Genomic DNA, 15,744 nt, shown 5'->3' on the forward strand with positions numbered 1-15,744 from the left:
CCCACACGATTCCTTTACATGCTTGCAATCTTCTTGGTCACAATTCAAGTCGATACCAGAAAACGGCCACAGTCATACTCGATGACGAGTTCGGTGGGCATGTTTGATAGCCTTAGGCTTCGACATAGTCCTGGAAAGGATCGAGCGGGGTATGGCTCAAGATCTGGCCCCACTCGCAGTCACGTTCTATAGACTACTTCACATAGCTCAACATACTTCTACCCGCTGCGCCAATAGATCTCCCGCTGTATGCCGTTTTATTATTATTTAAGACCTTGGTTGCAGAAGCAGGCATAGGTGACGGTCGTTTGCTTGTTTCAAGTCAAAAGATCGATTGATACTGCCGCAGCAAAGGTATCATAACGCAAGCTATGTACGAAAGCAATGCAACAGGGACGATGCGCCCACCAACGCCCAGCTAATGCTATGTGTCCATACCCTATTTTGTGAACGTCTTGCTCCTCCCCGCAACTTCTTTCTGCGCCCTCGGCAGCCCCTTTGGCGCATCTGTCAGGCCTGCGAAACCTTGGAAACCCTTCTTCTTCCGGTCTTTCTTGTCCTTCTTCTTGTCCTTTGCATCTTTCTTCGCCTGCTCATCTGCAGCATGTAGCACAGTCGGCGCGCTAGCGTAGTCAAATGCAGGCTCACCGGCGTCGTTCAGTGACGCAGCCTGTGCCTCCTTCTTCTTTTGTTTCTTCTCGGCCTTACGGGCAGCCTTTCGGGCGGCTCGCGCACTTTCCTCATCGTCCTCCTCATGTACACCGTCTAGCATGATCTCATCGTTCGTCATGGGGTCAAGTGCTGGTTTGGCAGGAGTTCCAGCCTCGGAGGCTTCAGCTCGCTTCCTCTTACGGCCACCAAGCTGCTTGACGACGAACATGTCCGTTCGCTGGTCTTCCTGTGGCCTATCCTCCTTGGGAACGTATGTGTGCTGTGGCTTCTCAGCTCTGGGTGTAGCTGTCTCTGCGGTGCCATTGGCTTCGGCGTAGATTTCGGCAGTCAAGGGTGGTAGAGGAAGGGCGAGGCCAATGTCGATAGTTCGTTGCCGGTCAAAATTTTGGGTCGAAGACCACAACGAACCCCAAAACCCTGAAGACGACATTCGTTCCGCTGGTAGGGCAGCATTGCTCTCTAACGGTATCGGTTCGGCGGCTGCCACGGTTGGTTCTAAGGCAGTCTTCTTTGGTACGTCCGATGAGTACTTCACTGCCTTCTCCGCTTCCCTCATGTCCGCAATCTTCGAGAGAACAGCGGCAAGCTCCGGCCCATCGATACCTTCTTCCTTTGCTTGCGCAATAACCCCTACGAGCTCATCCGCGTGTGCTCGGACAATGTGCGAAACATGCTGTATCGCGGTGTAAAGTGCTGGCTTGTCCACTGGCATCATGCGTGCTATACTGAATACTGCATGGTTCGGCATGATGAAGAATGGGCTCTCGTCCTCCTTGCGGCTTAGACTATCGCGCCACCTGTGTACCGCCTTGAACACTGCAAACTGCTGCGACGAGAAAGTAACAGGCGATCTTGAGATGACCTTATACCAGCCGACCGGCCCAAGACCCAGCTCGCGGTCATATACTGGATGCTCGTATCGCTGCAATGCGTACTCTTTCGACTTTTCCTGAACATCGTGGACCTTATTCTTCTCAGGATCCGAGAAGTCCGACTTGTCCACCAATTCGTTTCGCATCTTGTCGTAAACGTAGAGTAGGAAGTGTGTATCTGCGCGAGCATAATCAAAGAGCTCCTGGCTTAAAGGTCGAGTTCGCCAATCGGCCATCTGATATTGCTTTTGTGCTTTGAAGTTGACGTGCCTCTCAAGCAGATACGCCAGACTCGCGCCTGGGTAGCCAAGTGAACGCGCCGCATGGTAGGTGTCGAACAAGCCGACTAGGTACAGTCCAAGATCCCGCTGGAGCCATATGACATCCATGTAAGAGCCATGCAGGACCTTGAGGATACCAGGATCTGCGAAAACTTCATTCAAGCACTCTAGCTTTCGCCTCCAGGGCTTGAGTGTGTCCACTATCCAGTCCTTGTCGCGTGTGCTGATCTGCATGAGTGACACCATGCCAATATATGAGCGGTTGTCGTGGTGCTCCAGATCAACCGCCAACTCTCTTGCAGTCTTCAACTCGGCCAACATGGCAGCGAGCGCCTCAGGTGTGTCGACGAATGTAGCGGTTGTCTCCTCGAATGGCGGGTACTGCTTTGGCTCGGCGTGTTGGTAGACGGCTGGTGGGTATTCGTATGCCTCAATCTCGGCCTGGTAGGGGTGGGGGTACTGCTCTCGGCCCTTGCTGTCCTTGAATGTTTCCAGACATTTTTCGAGCGGGATCTTTGCGTGCGGCTTGGTAACGAGCAAGGGTCGGAAACCACCAGTCTCATCGTTGGTTGGCACATTCTCAAAGGTGAGCTGTGGTTTTGCAATGTGTTTTCTCTCGGCGATGTTGGGTCGTGGCTTTACGGCGGCCTAAACTTCTGTCAGTATACGCCTGCACACCAAACATGTTTTCTTCTTACCTGGTCTGCCCCAGGACTCAAGCGCTTCACTACGCCCGTATACTCGTCAAGACTGGTGTCGGCCTTCTCAAGCAAGCTGTCGATGACATCAACGACCGCCCTCCAATTGCCGTCTATGGATTCGACGTCGGGTAGCTTGGGACCTACAGCGTCCGAGCTCGCGGCAGCGTTCTCAAGAAGGCGTTGCGCAAGATGGAGAAGGCGCCCATTCTGAGTGTCAAGTGCCGTACCCACGTCTGGGTTGAGAGACCGCTGGAAGGCAATGTCTGCACCAGCAATGCGTGTGGCCGAACGCGTGGTGGAGACGAGGGCTTTGGAAATGTCGTCCTGGAGTAACTTGAAGGATTCCATGACGTTTTCACTGGCTGCGCATGCCTCAGTGGTGATTTCGGTGGCCTTATGAAGCACAACGTCTTTATTGACGCAGGCGATGTTCGAGCGTAAAGGATGCGCCCGTCGCAACTTTCCTTGTAAGGCGCTGCAGAAATTCAAGGTCTTGGCGCGCCTATCGATAAGAGCTGCAGGCGCGACCTTCACTCGCTGCCGGTGGGTCTTTCTCTGTTCAACACATCCAACATCATGTCCGCATCTTTAGCACCAGAGTGTAACGAAGTGAAGGAGTATGTAGATGCTGATGTGTGAGAAATACTCAGTTGCTGACAGTAAAAGGAAATATGACAACTGCTTCCTGAAGTGGTATAGTGAGAGTATGTAGCATTGTGCCAGTCATGAACTTCACTGATCAAGTTTCAGAATTCTTGAGAGGCACCTCGACATCTGATGAGTGCAAACCTATGTTTGACCAGTACGAGAAGTGTCTATCAGTAGGTTGCCCTACCAAAGCCCTACTCCCCCGCCAACCTTTGTTACAGAAAGCCCTGTCAGAACGGGGCATCGACAAGATGCTCAAGGAAGTCCGAGAAGATAACAAGGAGAATGATGCTGAACACATGAGACCGGTCAGTCAGATCTCGACATTCACGTGGGTCAAAACTAATCGACACCACAGAGCCGGTGAATTATGTTGAGGAATTCGTTATGGACTTACATTACGATGTATACTACGCAACCCCGAAGCTTCCACCAAGGCGAGGATTGAAGCTTTTTTAACCTATACCATGCCTTTGTGTACGCATAACCAATCTTTCAAATCAGTATTCGATACATGTGGATGTACAATTGTACAAAATAGCCATGACCGTATAAGCTTTTCAAATCGTCGACTTCTTTTATGCAAGACCAATATTCTTCATGATGATCCTCGCGAGCCTCATGAAACCTCCCAACTCTTCAGCACTCACGATGCTTGCTAATCAATGAGGATCCCCCAGACGACCCACATGCCTACCCACGCGCTAAACCCAGAGCTAGATCCATGAATGACGACACTACCGGAATACCACCGGCCAAAGCATCTCGAGCTCCTCACTTCAACAGCTCTCGCCAGACCCCAAACACCTTGCCGTCTCTCCACCCAGCCAAACCGCAACCGATCCCCTCACCCACAGAAATGGCGACCAAAATCGGCCTCGGCGTCCCCATGCCGCTCCTCGCGCCCGCTACCGCAACCTGGGCCGCGCCCTTTGCTGCATACTACATCTTCCTGCAGAACCGCATCGTGTACCACCGTCTGAGCTCCAAGACGTACATGGGCGACTCTTCCGACAAGACGCAGGGAGTCAAAGACCCGCTGTACGTTGCGACGCGCGCGCAGCTGAACTTTGCGGAGAATGTGCCGCTCGCGCTGGCGATTGCGTTGCTGGCTGAGCTGAACGGGGCGAATCGGTATGTGAAACCTTCCAGTCATTCAGTCGTTCAGGGGTGTTATGTTAACGGTTGTGTAGCACGTATATCAACTACGCACTTGGTGCTCTCTTTGCTTTCCGCATCAGTCACGTCGAGGCCGGCCTTATGATCAAGGACTCGATGGGCCCTGGAAGGATTGTGGGTTACTACGGTACACAGACAGTTCTTGTCGCTCTGGCTGGATACACGGCGTATCTGGTCAAGGACTTTTTGCAGATCGCTGCTTAAGTAAAGGATCAAATAGGAAACAGAACATGAGAGGGCAAGCTGAGTGGAGAGTTTGAACCAGACATAAATGCTAATGGCCAACCGAATAATATGTATGTTTATGTAAAGAAAAGTATGTACAACAATTTCGCGCTTCACCTCAGGAGCCGGCACTGCTTGTCTGATACGCTGCGACGACAGGCTTGATGCGTCTCAAACCTCACAAAGACTTGTTGAGGCTGGGGAGTGAAACCTCTACCAGCCGCGGACTTCCTTCAGCCTTCTGTACCAGTCCCTCAGCATCCAAGCGTCGAACTCAGTAATCTCCATGGCGCTGCCAGCCATCATGATGAAGCTGGTCTGGCCCTGAGGAACCCAGTCGTAGAAGTCCAGGAGACCGAAGCCGTGGCCCATCTCGTGCAGAAGGATGTGGATGTTGTCAGAGTCCAGGTTGCCAAGCACGTAATCACCAGCCAACTCCTGGCCCCAGTTGTATCCGTACCCTCCAATCTCGCCCTCCAGAGCGTCTTCCAGCCACAGCGAGATGTCGTAGCGGCTGTCCTCTCCGCCGGGGCACGATCTGATGCCGTTGGGGTCGTCAAGGTGAGCTCCGCGGTAGCAGCGGGTGTCGCACTCAGGGATGCCGTCTGCATCGGTGGTGGTATAGATATCAAGGCCTGTGGCATCGCCTTCGATTTGGCTCTTCTGCTTGACGGCGTAGCCGACGGTCTTAACGGTCAGCTTGGTGAGCGGGAAGCCTTCGAAGCCAACGAGCACGTCAAACCACTTCTGGAGTGAGCGCTGGAGGGCGGCGGTGGTCTTGGTGCGTTCGGCAGCAGTGCTCTTGCGCGAGGCTTGGTTCCAGCGCACGCAGTAGTTGATGGTGCCGTTATTGGCCATGAGCTGGTCGGTGATCCAGTTCTTGTCCTGGAGGCCGCCTGGGTTCTCCTTTTGGGTCTGCTTCCAGACCTGGTCGAGCGCAGTGACCAGGTGGGAAGGAGGGTTCCAGGTGGTCGCCTTGGGGATGGCGGCGCGCGAGGTCAGCTCGTTGCGAGCGAAAATGGTGCTGGGCTCCTCGTTGGCGCAGAATCGTTTCTCACTGCCAATGTGCTTGATGGTAGGGTGTGCCAGCGCACCTACCGCGAGGGCCGAAGCGATCAAGAGTTCAAACTTGACCATGATGAAGTGAAGAATGAGAGACTAAAACGAATGTAATGTTCAAAAAGAAACACAAGTAAAGGTATAAGTGGGAGTAATGGAAGGCGGAACATGTTACCTTTATATCTACTCTCCGCTACATTGAATACGAGAATGTACGACCCATCCTGCTTCGCGACCGACGCCAAGCAAAAATCCTCTGTCTGCAAGTAGCTAAGGGGGATTGGGAATGGGGTTGAGAGGGTGCTCTGCCGTTGTGTTGTGGAGCCAGACCTGTCGAACAGTGATGCTAGATGTTTCAGAGAGAAAGGAGATTGCCTATTCGAGGTGACAGTTGAGCACGGGACGGTACGCGCCACCACTTGGGAGCTGCCTTTCGGAGCATTGTTACTATGGTCTCCGGCGAAAGTAGGGTCTCATGGCCAGTGAGTGCAATGTGGAGGAAAGGCAGAAGCCTGGCAAGTCTGACTTCCGAGGTTTTCTTGGCTTAACTCTAATCAGCAGACATCTTCTCTCTTTGTCATCTGCAACAGCATCCCTGCGCGCTCGTTATAAACACTGATAGGCTTTTCTGCGCAGGACCCACCACACTGGCCTTGGGACTCTACTTTCGCCGGAGACCATAGTACAGAAAGGGTCAACTCGTTCCGATGAAACACGCGATGGATGAGTCTGCTCTGGTCATGGGCAGACAAAGGCCAAGACTGGAGCGGTAAACGAAACGGAGGACCGCCTCCGTGCGCAGAGGTGCCATCATGACAGGGCTGCAAATGCGAAGGCGGCGACACCTGATTAGGTAGGTCTTCAACTATTCGTATGGTCAAGAAAGAACAGTGTTTAAGGAACCAGTTGGAGGCATCGACTGTCACGAGTCTTAGGCAAGGCTTCAAGTCTGTGAAAGGGTCGAAGCTTGGACAATCGACCAAGTGGAAGAGCAGTCGTGACTGACGCAACACCGAACGACTGCTGTCGGTTGGTGAAGCCGGGATGGGTACCTGGCTGATGTTAGGGTGTGTCTCTGCGACGTCAGCGTTTCGTGGGTGGTGTAAGTGCTGAGATGTCATGGTCGAGTGAGGCTGAGCGTTCGAGGGGGGCGCCAAGTCTGCGGCGGCGTTGGCGGCTGCTGTGGCTGCCGCGACCCCCTCGACCATTGGCCGAATACGCGCCATTCACCCCAACTTCCACGCTTCCATCTGCACCTCGTTTGGGCATAGGGTGCTTCGTCATACGTCTATCTGTCTTTACCCCCCAGTTTCCCGAACCGTGCGCAACCGTGTTTCCCAACTACACCAGCAGATCTCCATCAGCGGCGGCAATGGAGGCAGCATCTGCGCGCATGGCCGCCCGCGACCGCTACGGCGCGTTTGGCGAGGCCCCCACCTCCGCGCTGCAGCGCTTTATATGTACGGAACAGGCAATGACCGTGTCCTGGGCCTGCGTGAGCTGACCGTGTCACAGTACAGGCTTGCGACCCGCAGAACTTCGAGCCTAATCTTGCGCTGAACCTCGAGATCACCGACCTGATCAACCAAAAAAAGGGTTCTGCGTATGGAAAACCCCTCGAGTCTACACGTAATTGACGGCTAACCACCAGCACACAGGCCTCGAGAAGCAGCCGTGTCTATTGTGCACTACGTTAACCACCGCAACCAGAACGTCGCCCTACTCGCACTCAATGTACGGAAGAGCTGCTCCGCCCCGTTCGACCTATAGCTCACTTCCATACAGCTCCTCGACATCTGCGTGAAGAACTGCGGCTACCCGTTCCACCTCCAGATCAGCACCAAGGAGTTCCTCAACGAGCTCGTCCGCCGCTTTCCCGAGCGCCCGCCAGTGCACTCTTCGCGCGTCCAGAACCGAATCCTCGAGCTGATTGAAGAGTGGCGTCAGACAATATGCCAGACATCGCGCTACAAGGACGACCTAGGCTTCGTCAGAGACATGCACAGACTCCTGAGCTACAAGGGCTATATATTCCCAGAAGTACGAAAGGAGGATGCTGCCGTGCTCAACCCGAGCGATGTACGTCTGAAGAGGGACTGGGAAAAGGCATTGTGCTGACCGTTGGTAGAACCTTCGATCCGCCGAAGAAATGGAGGCCGAAGAAAGGGAGGCGCAGTCTGCAAAACTCCAAGAGCTCATTCGTCGTGGTGGGCCTCAGGACCTGCAGGAGGCGAACAAGCTCATGAAAGTAATGGCTGGGTACGACCAAAGAAACAAGACAGACTGGCGAGCAAAGGCAGCTGAGGAAGTTGGCAAGATTCAGCAGAAAGCGAGGATACTCGAGGAGATGCTGCAGAGTTACAAGCCCGGGGACCAGCTCAAGGAGGGTGACGTTTTCGAGGTGTGTCACAGAACATGGACTTTACGGGCTAAATTGCTGACTGTACTTAGGAACTTGCTAGTGCTCTCCAAAACGCACAGCCTAAAATCCATAAAATGTGCGAAGAGGACTCGGAAGACACAGAGGCCGTGGCGAAGCTATTCGAAATCAACGACAGCATACACCGTACAATACAAAGATACAAGCTGATTAAGGAGGGCGATATCGACGGTGCAAACAAGATACCACAGGGCACACTCGGACGCAGTGGCGCTGGAGTCTCGAAGGGTGCAAACAACCAGTTGAACTTGATCGATTTCGGCGATCCCGAGCCTACACCTGCTCCTGCAGCAGCAGAATCTTCCGGTGCGGCCTCATCGCAACCAGCAGGTAAGGGCAACGCCTTGGAGGATGATCTGCTAGGGTTGTCTCTGGGTGTTGACAGCTATGGTCAATCGGGCAGCATAGCGCTTGGTGGTTCGAACGGATCAGTGCTTGGCCTGTCAGGAGGGCCGGTACCCCAACACCAGAAAGCTTCAAACCAAGCAATCACCGACCTCTTTGCCTCCGGACCGCGATCGACACCACCCCCACAACAAATATCTTCACCACCACCATCTGCCACCTTTTCGCCTGGGCCCACACAGCCCTCTCGTACACCAGATCCTTTTGCTGCACTCACGTCAACACCTCGTCAGGGCTCGCCGTTCCAGTACCAGCAGTCAATAAAGCCACCAGCACCTTCATCCGCAGCAGTCGACCTGTTAGGCGGTGACATCTCTGCGCCGACTTCCAATCTGGCCCAGAGCAGTACGAGCGCGGCCAACGACGATGACGAGTGGACCTTTGCATCTTCTGTCCCGGATAGCTCAAAGGAAATCACAGTCGTCAACTCGAGTGTCAACGTAATATTCAACATCTCACGAGAGACCGACACAGCCTTACTGATTCACTCTCGCGTGTCGAATAATACACCATTGCCAGTATCTGGTCTCACTCTGCAAGTCGCAGCATCCAAGGTAAGTTCAGAAAGCCCACAAAATATGAAAGTAGCCACTAACGTCTAATAGGGCGCACAATTACAATTAGAGCCTCAGTCTGGCGTTACGCTTGCGCCGAACCAGAAGCACGGAATTACACAAAACATTCGCGTGAACAATGTCCAGCGAGGCACAGGAAACAGTGTGAAGATGCGGTGGAAGGCATCCTACTCTCTGGGTGGGCAGCAGAAGAGTGAGCAAGGGGAGATCGCTAGCTTAGGTGTCTCGTAGCACGTTCAGCACAAAAGTCGGTAGTCTACTAGATGGGCGTGTCGATGCATACAGTCAGCAAAGTGACTGCCTATAGAGATCCTGCACAAATTGCAACTCTCCTTTACACGCACACACTATGAAGCATGCCTCTGCGACGTCACTGGACCCTGGCTGACTAGCGCAATCGATAAACAATCATCTTCACGTTCGCCCCTCCGAATTTCCACAACCCCACCACACATCATTCCCACCACCGAACCCAACATTCACTTACAATGGTTCGTCACAAGAAGGACTTCAAGTCCAACAACAAGTACTCGAACCGGGGAGGAAGGCCAAAAGGCGCGGGCCCACCACGTGCCCGCCGTGACTCCGGCTCCGAAGGCGAAAACGATGCGGAGAACCCTCGCCCAAAGAAGCCCGAGTTCAAGGCTGCATGCTGGGACCTGGGACACTGCGACGCAAAAAGATGCTCAGGAAAGAGATTGATGCGTTTGGGAATGATGAGAGAGCTACACGTCGGTCAGAAGTTTGCAGGCATCGTGGTCAGTCCTAAGGGCAGGAAGATTGTGTCACGAGAGGACAAGGAATTGCTGGATCAATACGGCGCTGCAGTTGTTGAAGCAAGCTGGAACAGGATCGACGAAGTGCCCTTTGGCAGGATCGGTGGCAAGTGTGAACGCCTGCTGCCATATCTCGTTGCTGCGAACCCTACCAACTACGGCAAACCTTGGCGACTGAATTGTGTCGAGGCTCTCGCCGCATGCTTTTATATCTGTGGTCATCCGGAATGGGCGGAGGAGATACTCTCGACATTTTCGTACGGTCGAGCGTTTTTGGACATCAATGCTGCGTTGCTGAAGCGCTACGAAGCATGCGAAAACGAAGAGCAGATCAAGAAGGCCGAGGAAGTCTGGCTGGCGAAGATCGAGCAGGAATACGAGCAAAGCCGAGCCGAGAAGGAGGAGGGCGCTGAGGACGATGTTTGGGCGGGCGGAAACCAGAACAGGAGAGTCATTGACGAGTCAGGCGATGAAGAGGACGACGACGAGGATGATGGAGACGACGACGAAGATGAGGCCGATCCTCAGAATCCTTACGGTCTTCCTGAATCCGACGATGATGAAGAAGAAATGGCGGAGTTGCGCCGACGCGTTTTAGCATCGAAGCCGTTTGCCAATCCCACGCCGAAAGACTATGACGACGATGGTGAAGACACGAAGAAGGCTCCTGAACGTATACCACGTATTGAGCCTGCACCTGCAGAAGAAGAAAATGCCGACAACAGTGATGCGTCAAACAACGATGCTGCGGATGACGACGAATTCGACTCTTTCATGAACGCACAGCCTACGACAGATAGGACGGGGATTGCAGGCAAGCAGCGGCAGAAGGCGTTAGACAAGCAGACAGCTACATTCTCGAGTGGAAAGGTTAGCGCTCCCAGCCGACAGGGCTACTGAAGATTTGGAGTGCGCAGACTACGCATCATGGCCCGCTCAATGAAAGTCAAAAATATGAAGTTCGGGCTGTTTATCCGCAATGGTTCACCACATCTTAAACTTAGAAAAGCCACATCCACCACTGTAGCATGCAGCTAGCCTAGGTACCAGAAAAGCATTTCGGGATCCGGATCGTGAAGCAGCACGGACCTCATGATGGTTCTGCGCCTGTTCACCGCATCCCATAAAGTTTGACTTTCAGCAGCCCCGAACTGGATTGTCGACCCCATCGCATCTCGGCAACTGCACAGCGAGCAGACACTAATGTAGGAGGAAACGAATTGCGTCGTCTCGGGCCGAAAACACGGTGTCAGGTGGCTGCTGTGTGCGGAGAAGCCATGCATCAGTTTGACTGAACCATTGAAATCTTACAAGGGTATCGTTTCGCGATTCAAGCCAAGCTACCAATTACTGTGTATGCAACCTCCACGCTCAAAGCCCAAACGCAGTCAGATGAGTGCAAAACGTGTACACGCCAACTAAGAATTGCTGAAATCCAATGCAAAAGTGAACTGGAATCCTCAAACCATCTTGTCGGCACTGACACTTCTCTTCATCCCCCACGCATCCTCGACACTGTGGGTCCACGGGCTGCTTATGCCATGCTCGCCAAAACTGCTTTCGCTCACGCTGCTCCCGCTGTCAATGCACACTTCGCGGTGCACGTGGATGCTGTGCAGTTTCATCTCGTCCCCGCATTCGCCGCCGTCGGTGCTCTTGTGCAGTCCGCGTCTGCTCTGGCTCTTGCTGTGCGAGACGGGAGCCTGGCCGCTGCAGATTTCCGTCGTTATGGTGCCGGGGAGCTTGGACGAGGTGGGCGCGGCGTTGCATGGCCACATACTCGGGCCGGCTGTCTTTTTGCTGGAAGGCACGTCGTACTGCGCTATCTCCGTGGTTTCGGACTGGACAGCACCCTGTTTCTCCATCCTGACGTTGTGTTGTGTTGGGTGGCTGGATGCGTGAGCATACTTTGGTGCGTCCGATATCTTGTTGTTGCTGGCGTACGTTGAGGTGCTTGATACCGGCTTGTCCTTGGATGTCATCCAGTGCAGTACCAAGACGCAGAAGAGAATGTCGGCGTTGCAGCACATCAAGCAGACCCAGCCGGGTTCGCCTCGCAGCACCATAAGGACAGTGAGGTTGGCAATCGAGGTAGTGAGGGTTGCGAGGCTGCCGACAAGGGAGCGGAAGGCCATACGATTTAGCTTTGGATTGACGTTGTTCTTGTACGAATAGAGCTCTGGATGAGTCAGCCTCGAGCCCATTTACAATGAGTTGTTCTTGCGTTCAAAGGAGGGTTGGTGTGAGCGGGATGCTGCGTTGTACGTACTGCGTAGCGGGAGAATGAACAGCAAAGTGAGATAGATATTTACAACCACCTCGAAGATGATCAATGGCAACATGGCAATCTTCTGCATCCCGATGATGCACATGCCCTTGTTCTTGATGTACGTGATACGCCAGATAAAGTTCATAACCACAAACACCGTGTACGGCAGGATCATGAACAGGCAGTTGAACAGCCATAGCTTCGTCTTCAGCCGTGGCTTTAGCGATCCGCGAGCAATGTACGCGCGCTCGACCAAGAAGTAGTACATCAGGATCTTGGTTGTCATGTAGCATATCAGGCAGAGAAAGATTCCAGCTTCGCAGATGCTGCGTGAGGAGTTGATGCCCAGGCCATGCACGATAATAGAGGAAGCGAGGACGAAGAGTATCGAGTCGACGTAGATCATAAGAACGACTAGAAAGATCAGATCGATCATAGAGACCGAAGGAGTACTCGATTTACGCCAGATTGCCAAAGGCAAAGTCCGCCAGTTCTTCATCCACGACGTTCGCCTTGCTGGACACCGTTAATCTTTATAACTACAGTTTAAAAACTGGACGTGCTTACTGAAGCACATACAAAGTACTCCAAACGTGACCGTCTGCAGTACAACACCTACAATCCGCCCTGGAGTCGGCACCACAGCCGGGGTGTAGTCTTGCGCCATACCGTCTCGCTTGTCGCTCACTGTCTTCTGGAGGTGTTCAGCCCTGCAGGTAATCGTAGTATCGCACGACTCTCGGCAATCAGGTAAGAGAAAGGTAAGAGAAAGGTACAAAAAAGGAATTAAAGTGGTATAATAAGACCCAGGAAGAGCCCTCTGGCCTGTTCTTCAATCACAGGACGCCATACTGATCACCTTTCATCGTCCTCCTACAGACAGCGCCTCTCAAACTACCATCGAGTAGGTTTCCCTCTGCCACCCAATCACCTGCATAGGGCGTCGATCCGGAACCTACCAAGGCCGAGAATATCGGGTCTCGTTACGAACTCTCAAACGCTCGGAGTCCTTCCGCACGCCTCCCAATCGCTAGGAACCGCAGTGACAGGGACGGTGGGAAACCCTTGCGAAAGCCAAAGGCCAACTCAATCGCTAGGTCGGCACGGCCCCGGGATAGTGCCACCATGCCAAAAGACGCTACCGCATGTTATCCGAACAGTGTGGTGCACGAGAATCTGTTGAACAAGGCTGAAGAGGGCGTCTAGATCTAATGTGGGGCGGGGAATCGCGATAGCGACGGGAAGGAGGCGAATGGCCCCGCGAAATATCATCGAGGCGCCTTGGGTTTGCTAAGTCTACATTTAACGAAACTAAAGTGAACAGCGACCTTGTGTGAGATTATCGCGAGCACGTGCGATGCTTGATGGCGTCTCCAGACGTCCAAGTGCGGGAGGTTAGCCGGTGACGCACCCCTTTCCACTATGAAACGTTGTTAACTATGGTACAGACGGCAGCTCTGTTGTCGTTGGTAGATTCATAGCCATGTTGTTCCAAGGTATACAACTGGAACGATAGAGAAAAGCATCGTTGGCCTGCCGTATCGAGCATACCGATGGGCTTCTTTGTAACACATCATCATCGCATGATCGATTCGTGATGTGCAACACGCTCGTAGACATAGTACCTGTCTGACACATTCAAGACCTGGATACACGGTGGCTTCATGGAAAGCGGTACCTGGCATGAGCACCGACCGCATCGCCAAGTATCGAGAGTCGAACGTTGGTGGGTTGTTCTTTGAATACACTAATATCCAAAGTCTGTCTTTTGACAGGTGCTAGTTGAAACACGGTAGAGGCGATACACAGCTACATTGACTGACGCTGTAGATCGAGCTGAGTCGGGATCGCTCTTCCGAATCCGCCTCGAATCGATGCGTTTGCTCCAAGTTGCCTTCTTGACGATGTTGCTACACGACCTGGCTGTCAAGAACCCGGTGGAACTGACCAAAATTGCCCGTCCCATCTTTCCCTCCCTGGTCACCCCTTGCGTTATCCATGACTGCAAAGACGATATCTTCCCACCATCCACCTTGAAACTCTATCTCCCTAAATACCTCGAGAAAGCACTCAGCCACTTCAGTTGGAGGATTACTAAACACGCCGCACCCCAAAGCTCCAAGAACCAGCTTCGTGTGCCCCTTGCTCGCCGCAGTTCTCAGGCTCGCCCTGATTTTCCTCTTTGTTTCTGCGCGCTGACCTCCGTCACTGAATTTCTTGCCGTCATCTGTGAGAGCTGGGTGTCGGAGGGCGGCAACGCTGATCACGGATGTAACGGGGAGGTCGGAGGCTGAACAAGTATATAGGGCATGACCAGTGGATGTGGCTGCACGGATGACGAGGACATTGGGGGTGTAGATCACACTAAGGGAAGGTAAGGGGTAGTAGGATTTGTGGAGCGAGAAATAGAGCGATGAGCGGTAGCAGAGAGCTTCTTCCTGGGCCATGGCGCCGTTTTGCCAGCCGCCGCCGGCATGGCGCTCAGACGCGAGATTGAGGACCGCGACGGGTTTTGGGACATGAGGAGAAGTCGTAGTGTGAGTTTGCGGACTGGTTTGTTGTGGTGTTTTATTGAAAAGATCCCAGGGTTGGATCGGAGCCTGGAGCCGATTCAAAGGTAGACCATCCAGATCCATCTCCTCGTCATCCGTTGCTGGGTTGATTTGAGGTTTATCGTCTATTGGGACGGATGTCGCCACGCGCGAAGAATTGCTCAGGTGCACATGGACCTTGTAGTTTGGCTGAAGCTCAATCGCAGCATCAAAAGAGTCTGTTTCCAAGACGCGTATTCTGGTGCCTACTTTGCCGGCGTCCTTGTCGGTATTGGGAAGGACATGTCCTGGGCAGTCAGTCACATCAAGGGGTGCTAATCCGCTTAGGTCGTGTATGGACGATACATCAGCCGCAAACCTAGGCAGGGATTGGAGAACAGCTGGTAGAACAGCTTTGGTCTCCTCAGCAACTTTCTTGAGCTCCATGTTGCGCGGTCTGTTGCCACCCCGATGCTGGCCACGATGGCTTAGTCTGGGGTCGTTTGGTCGAGAGCGATACGGCTGGCCTGGTCTCTGCTCTTGTCGGTCGTGGTTTGTTCGAGACTTGTTTGCTTGGGAAGCCTTGGGCTTGAAGAAGCCTTTGATAGAGCTCTGCTGCATGATGTAGGCAGGGCGCAGGCGTGCTTGGGACAGGACGAGTGCGGTGAAAGCAGGCTCGTAGCACGGCGAGCAAAGGAAGCTTGTCCAACAGGAGGTTGCATTCAGCGAAGTGGTGATGGAAGTGAAGTCACCCAGACAAGACGGCGAATGCTCGAAGAATGGCAAATCACGCTACTCAATCAGGCAGCAGACAGAAAACGGAAAGCGCGATGTGGATGACGAGGACTGGTTGTCGCAACACCATCGGACATGCTTGGTCGACTACACGATGCAGGGTCAGTAGCAGACCAGACGTAGCAGACAGCGACACGAGGTGACAGACGTCAACCGACCAGTGAAGAGCGGATGTTCTCCGCGAGTCCAGGAATCAGGACAGGGATGATGCGCGGCGAGCTGCAGGGGAGGGGGCTCACGCTCCCGTTCAGCCCTACGAGTGAGTGGCCAGTGCAGGAGCCCCACCCTCGCCAACCGGCGATCATAGGCAGGTGGC

The 15,744-nt window shown here is 53.5% G+C and overlaps 8 protein-coding genes across 8 annotated transcripts, besides 3 other annotated features; 4 read left to right on the forward strand and 4 right to left on the reverse strand.

Moving 5' to 3' along the window:
- Positions 1–439: 439 nt before the first annotated feature.
- On the reverse strand, positions 440–2,874 carry EKO05_0009529 (exosome nuclease subunit; the record flags this gene model as incomplete). Its single annotated transcript, XM_038942670.1, has 2 exons — positions 440–2,473; positions 2,524–2,874. The coding sequence occupies 2 exons, from the start codon at positions 2,872–2,874 to the stop codon at positions 440–442; spliced, it is 2,385 nt and encodes a 794-aa protein (XP_038794921.1).
- Positions 2,875–3,102: 228 nt separating this feature from the next.
- EKO05_0009530 (Mitochondrial distribution and morphology protein 35) lies at positions 3,103–3,541 on the forward strand (the record flags this gene model as incomplete). The annotated part of the gene is made up of 5 exons (XM_038942427.2): positions 3,103–3,143; positions 3,193–3,230; positions 3,277–3,347; positions 3,396–3,482; positions 3,533–3,541. 5 exons carry the CDS (start codon positions 3,103–3,105, stop codon positions 3,539–3,541), a joined length of 246 nt encoding a protein of 81 aa, XP_038794922.2.
- A 492-nt stretch (positions 3,542–4,033) lies between these two features.
- On the forward strand, positions 4,034–4,557 carry EKO05_0009531 (uncharacterized protein; the record flags this gene model as incomplete). The annotated part of the gene is made up of 2 exons (XM_059637561.1): positions 4,034–4,308; positions 4,368–4,557. 2 exons carry the CDS (start codon positions 4,034–4,036, stop codon positions 4,555–4,557), a joined length of 465 nt encoding a protein of 154 aa, XP_059493544.1.
- Positions 4,558–4,791: 234 nt separating this feature from the next.
- EKO05_0009532 (uncharacterized protein) lies at positions 4,792–5,715 on the reverse strand (the record flags this gene model as incomplete). The annotated part of the gene is made up of 1 exon (XM_038946884.1): positions 4,792–5,715. The coding sequence occupies one exon, from the start codon at positions 5,713–5,715 to the stop codon at positions 4,792–4,794; it is 924 nt and encodes a 307-aa protein (XP_038794923.1).
- Positions 5,716–6,084: 369 nt separating this feature from the next.
- Positions 6,085–6,322: a dispersed repeat.
- A 687-nt stretch (positions 6,323–7,009) lies between these two features.
- On the forward strand, positions 7,010–9,288 carry EKO05_0009533 (ARF-binding protein; the record flags this gene model as incomplete). Its single annotated transcript, XM_038942686.1, has 7 exons — positions 7,010–7,097; positions 7,153–7,240; positions 7,296–7,371; positions 7,423–7,716; positions 7,766–8,038; positions 8,089–9,036; positions 9,088–9,288. 7 exons carry the CDS (start codon positions 7,010–7,012, stop codon positions 9,286–9,288), a joined length of 1,968 nt encoding a protein of 655 aa, XP_038794924.1.
- A 257-nt stretch (positions 9,289–9,545) lies between these two features.
- On the forward strand, positions 9,546–10,733 carry EKO05_0009534 (ribosome biogenesis protein tsr3; the record flags this gene model as incomplete). The annotated part of the gene is made up of 1 exon (XM_038946885.1): positions 9,546–10,733. One exon carries the CDS (start codon positions 9,546–9,548, stop codon positions 10,731–10,733), a length of 1,188 nt encoding a protein of 395 aa, XP_038794925.1.
- Positions 10,301–10,354: a tandem repeat.
- A 560-nt stretch (positions 10,734–11,293) lies between the features above and the next one.
- EKO05_0009535 (uncharacterized protein) lies at positions 11,294–12,538 on the reverse strand (the record flags this gene model as incomplete). Its single annotated transcript, XM_038942512.2, has 2 exons — positions 11,294–12,012; positions 12,103–12,538. 2 exons carry the CDS (start codon positions 12,536–12,538, stop codon positions 11,294–11,296), a joined length of 1,155 nt encoding a protein of 384 aa, XP_038794926.2.
- A 1,474-nt stretch (positions 12,539–14,012) lies between these two features.
- Positions 14,013–15,254, reverse strand: EKO05_0009536 (uncharacterized protein; the record flags this gene model as incomplete). Its single annotated transcript, XM_038946886.1, has 1 exon — positions 14,013–15,254. The coding sequence occupies one exon, from the start codon at positions 15,252–15,254 to the stop codon at positions 14,013–14,015; it is 1,242 nt and encodes a 413-aa protein (XP_038794927.1).
- Positions 14,499–14,534: a tandem repeat.
- Positions 15,255–15,744: the final 490 nt, after the last annotated feature.

This window comes from Ascochyta rabiei, chromosome 17 (genome assembly GCF_004011695.2).
Source record: "Ascochyta rabiei chromosome 17, complete sequence".
Lineage (NCBI taxonomy): Eukaryota > Fungi > Ascomycota > Dothideomycetes > Pleosporales > Didymellaceae > Ascochyta > Ascochyta rabiei.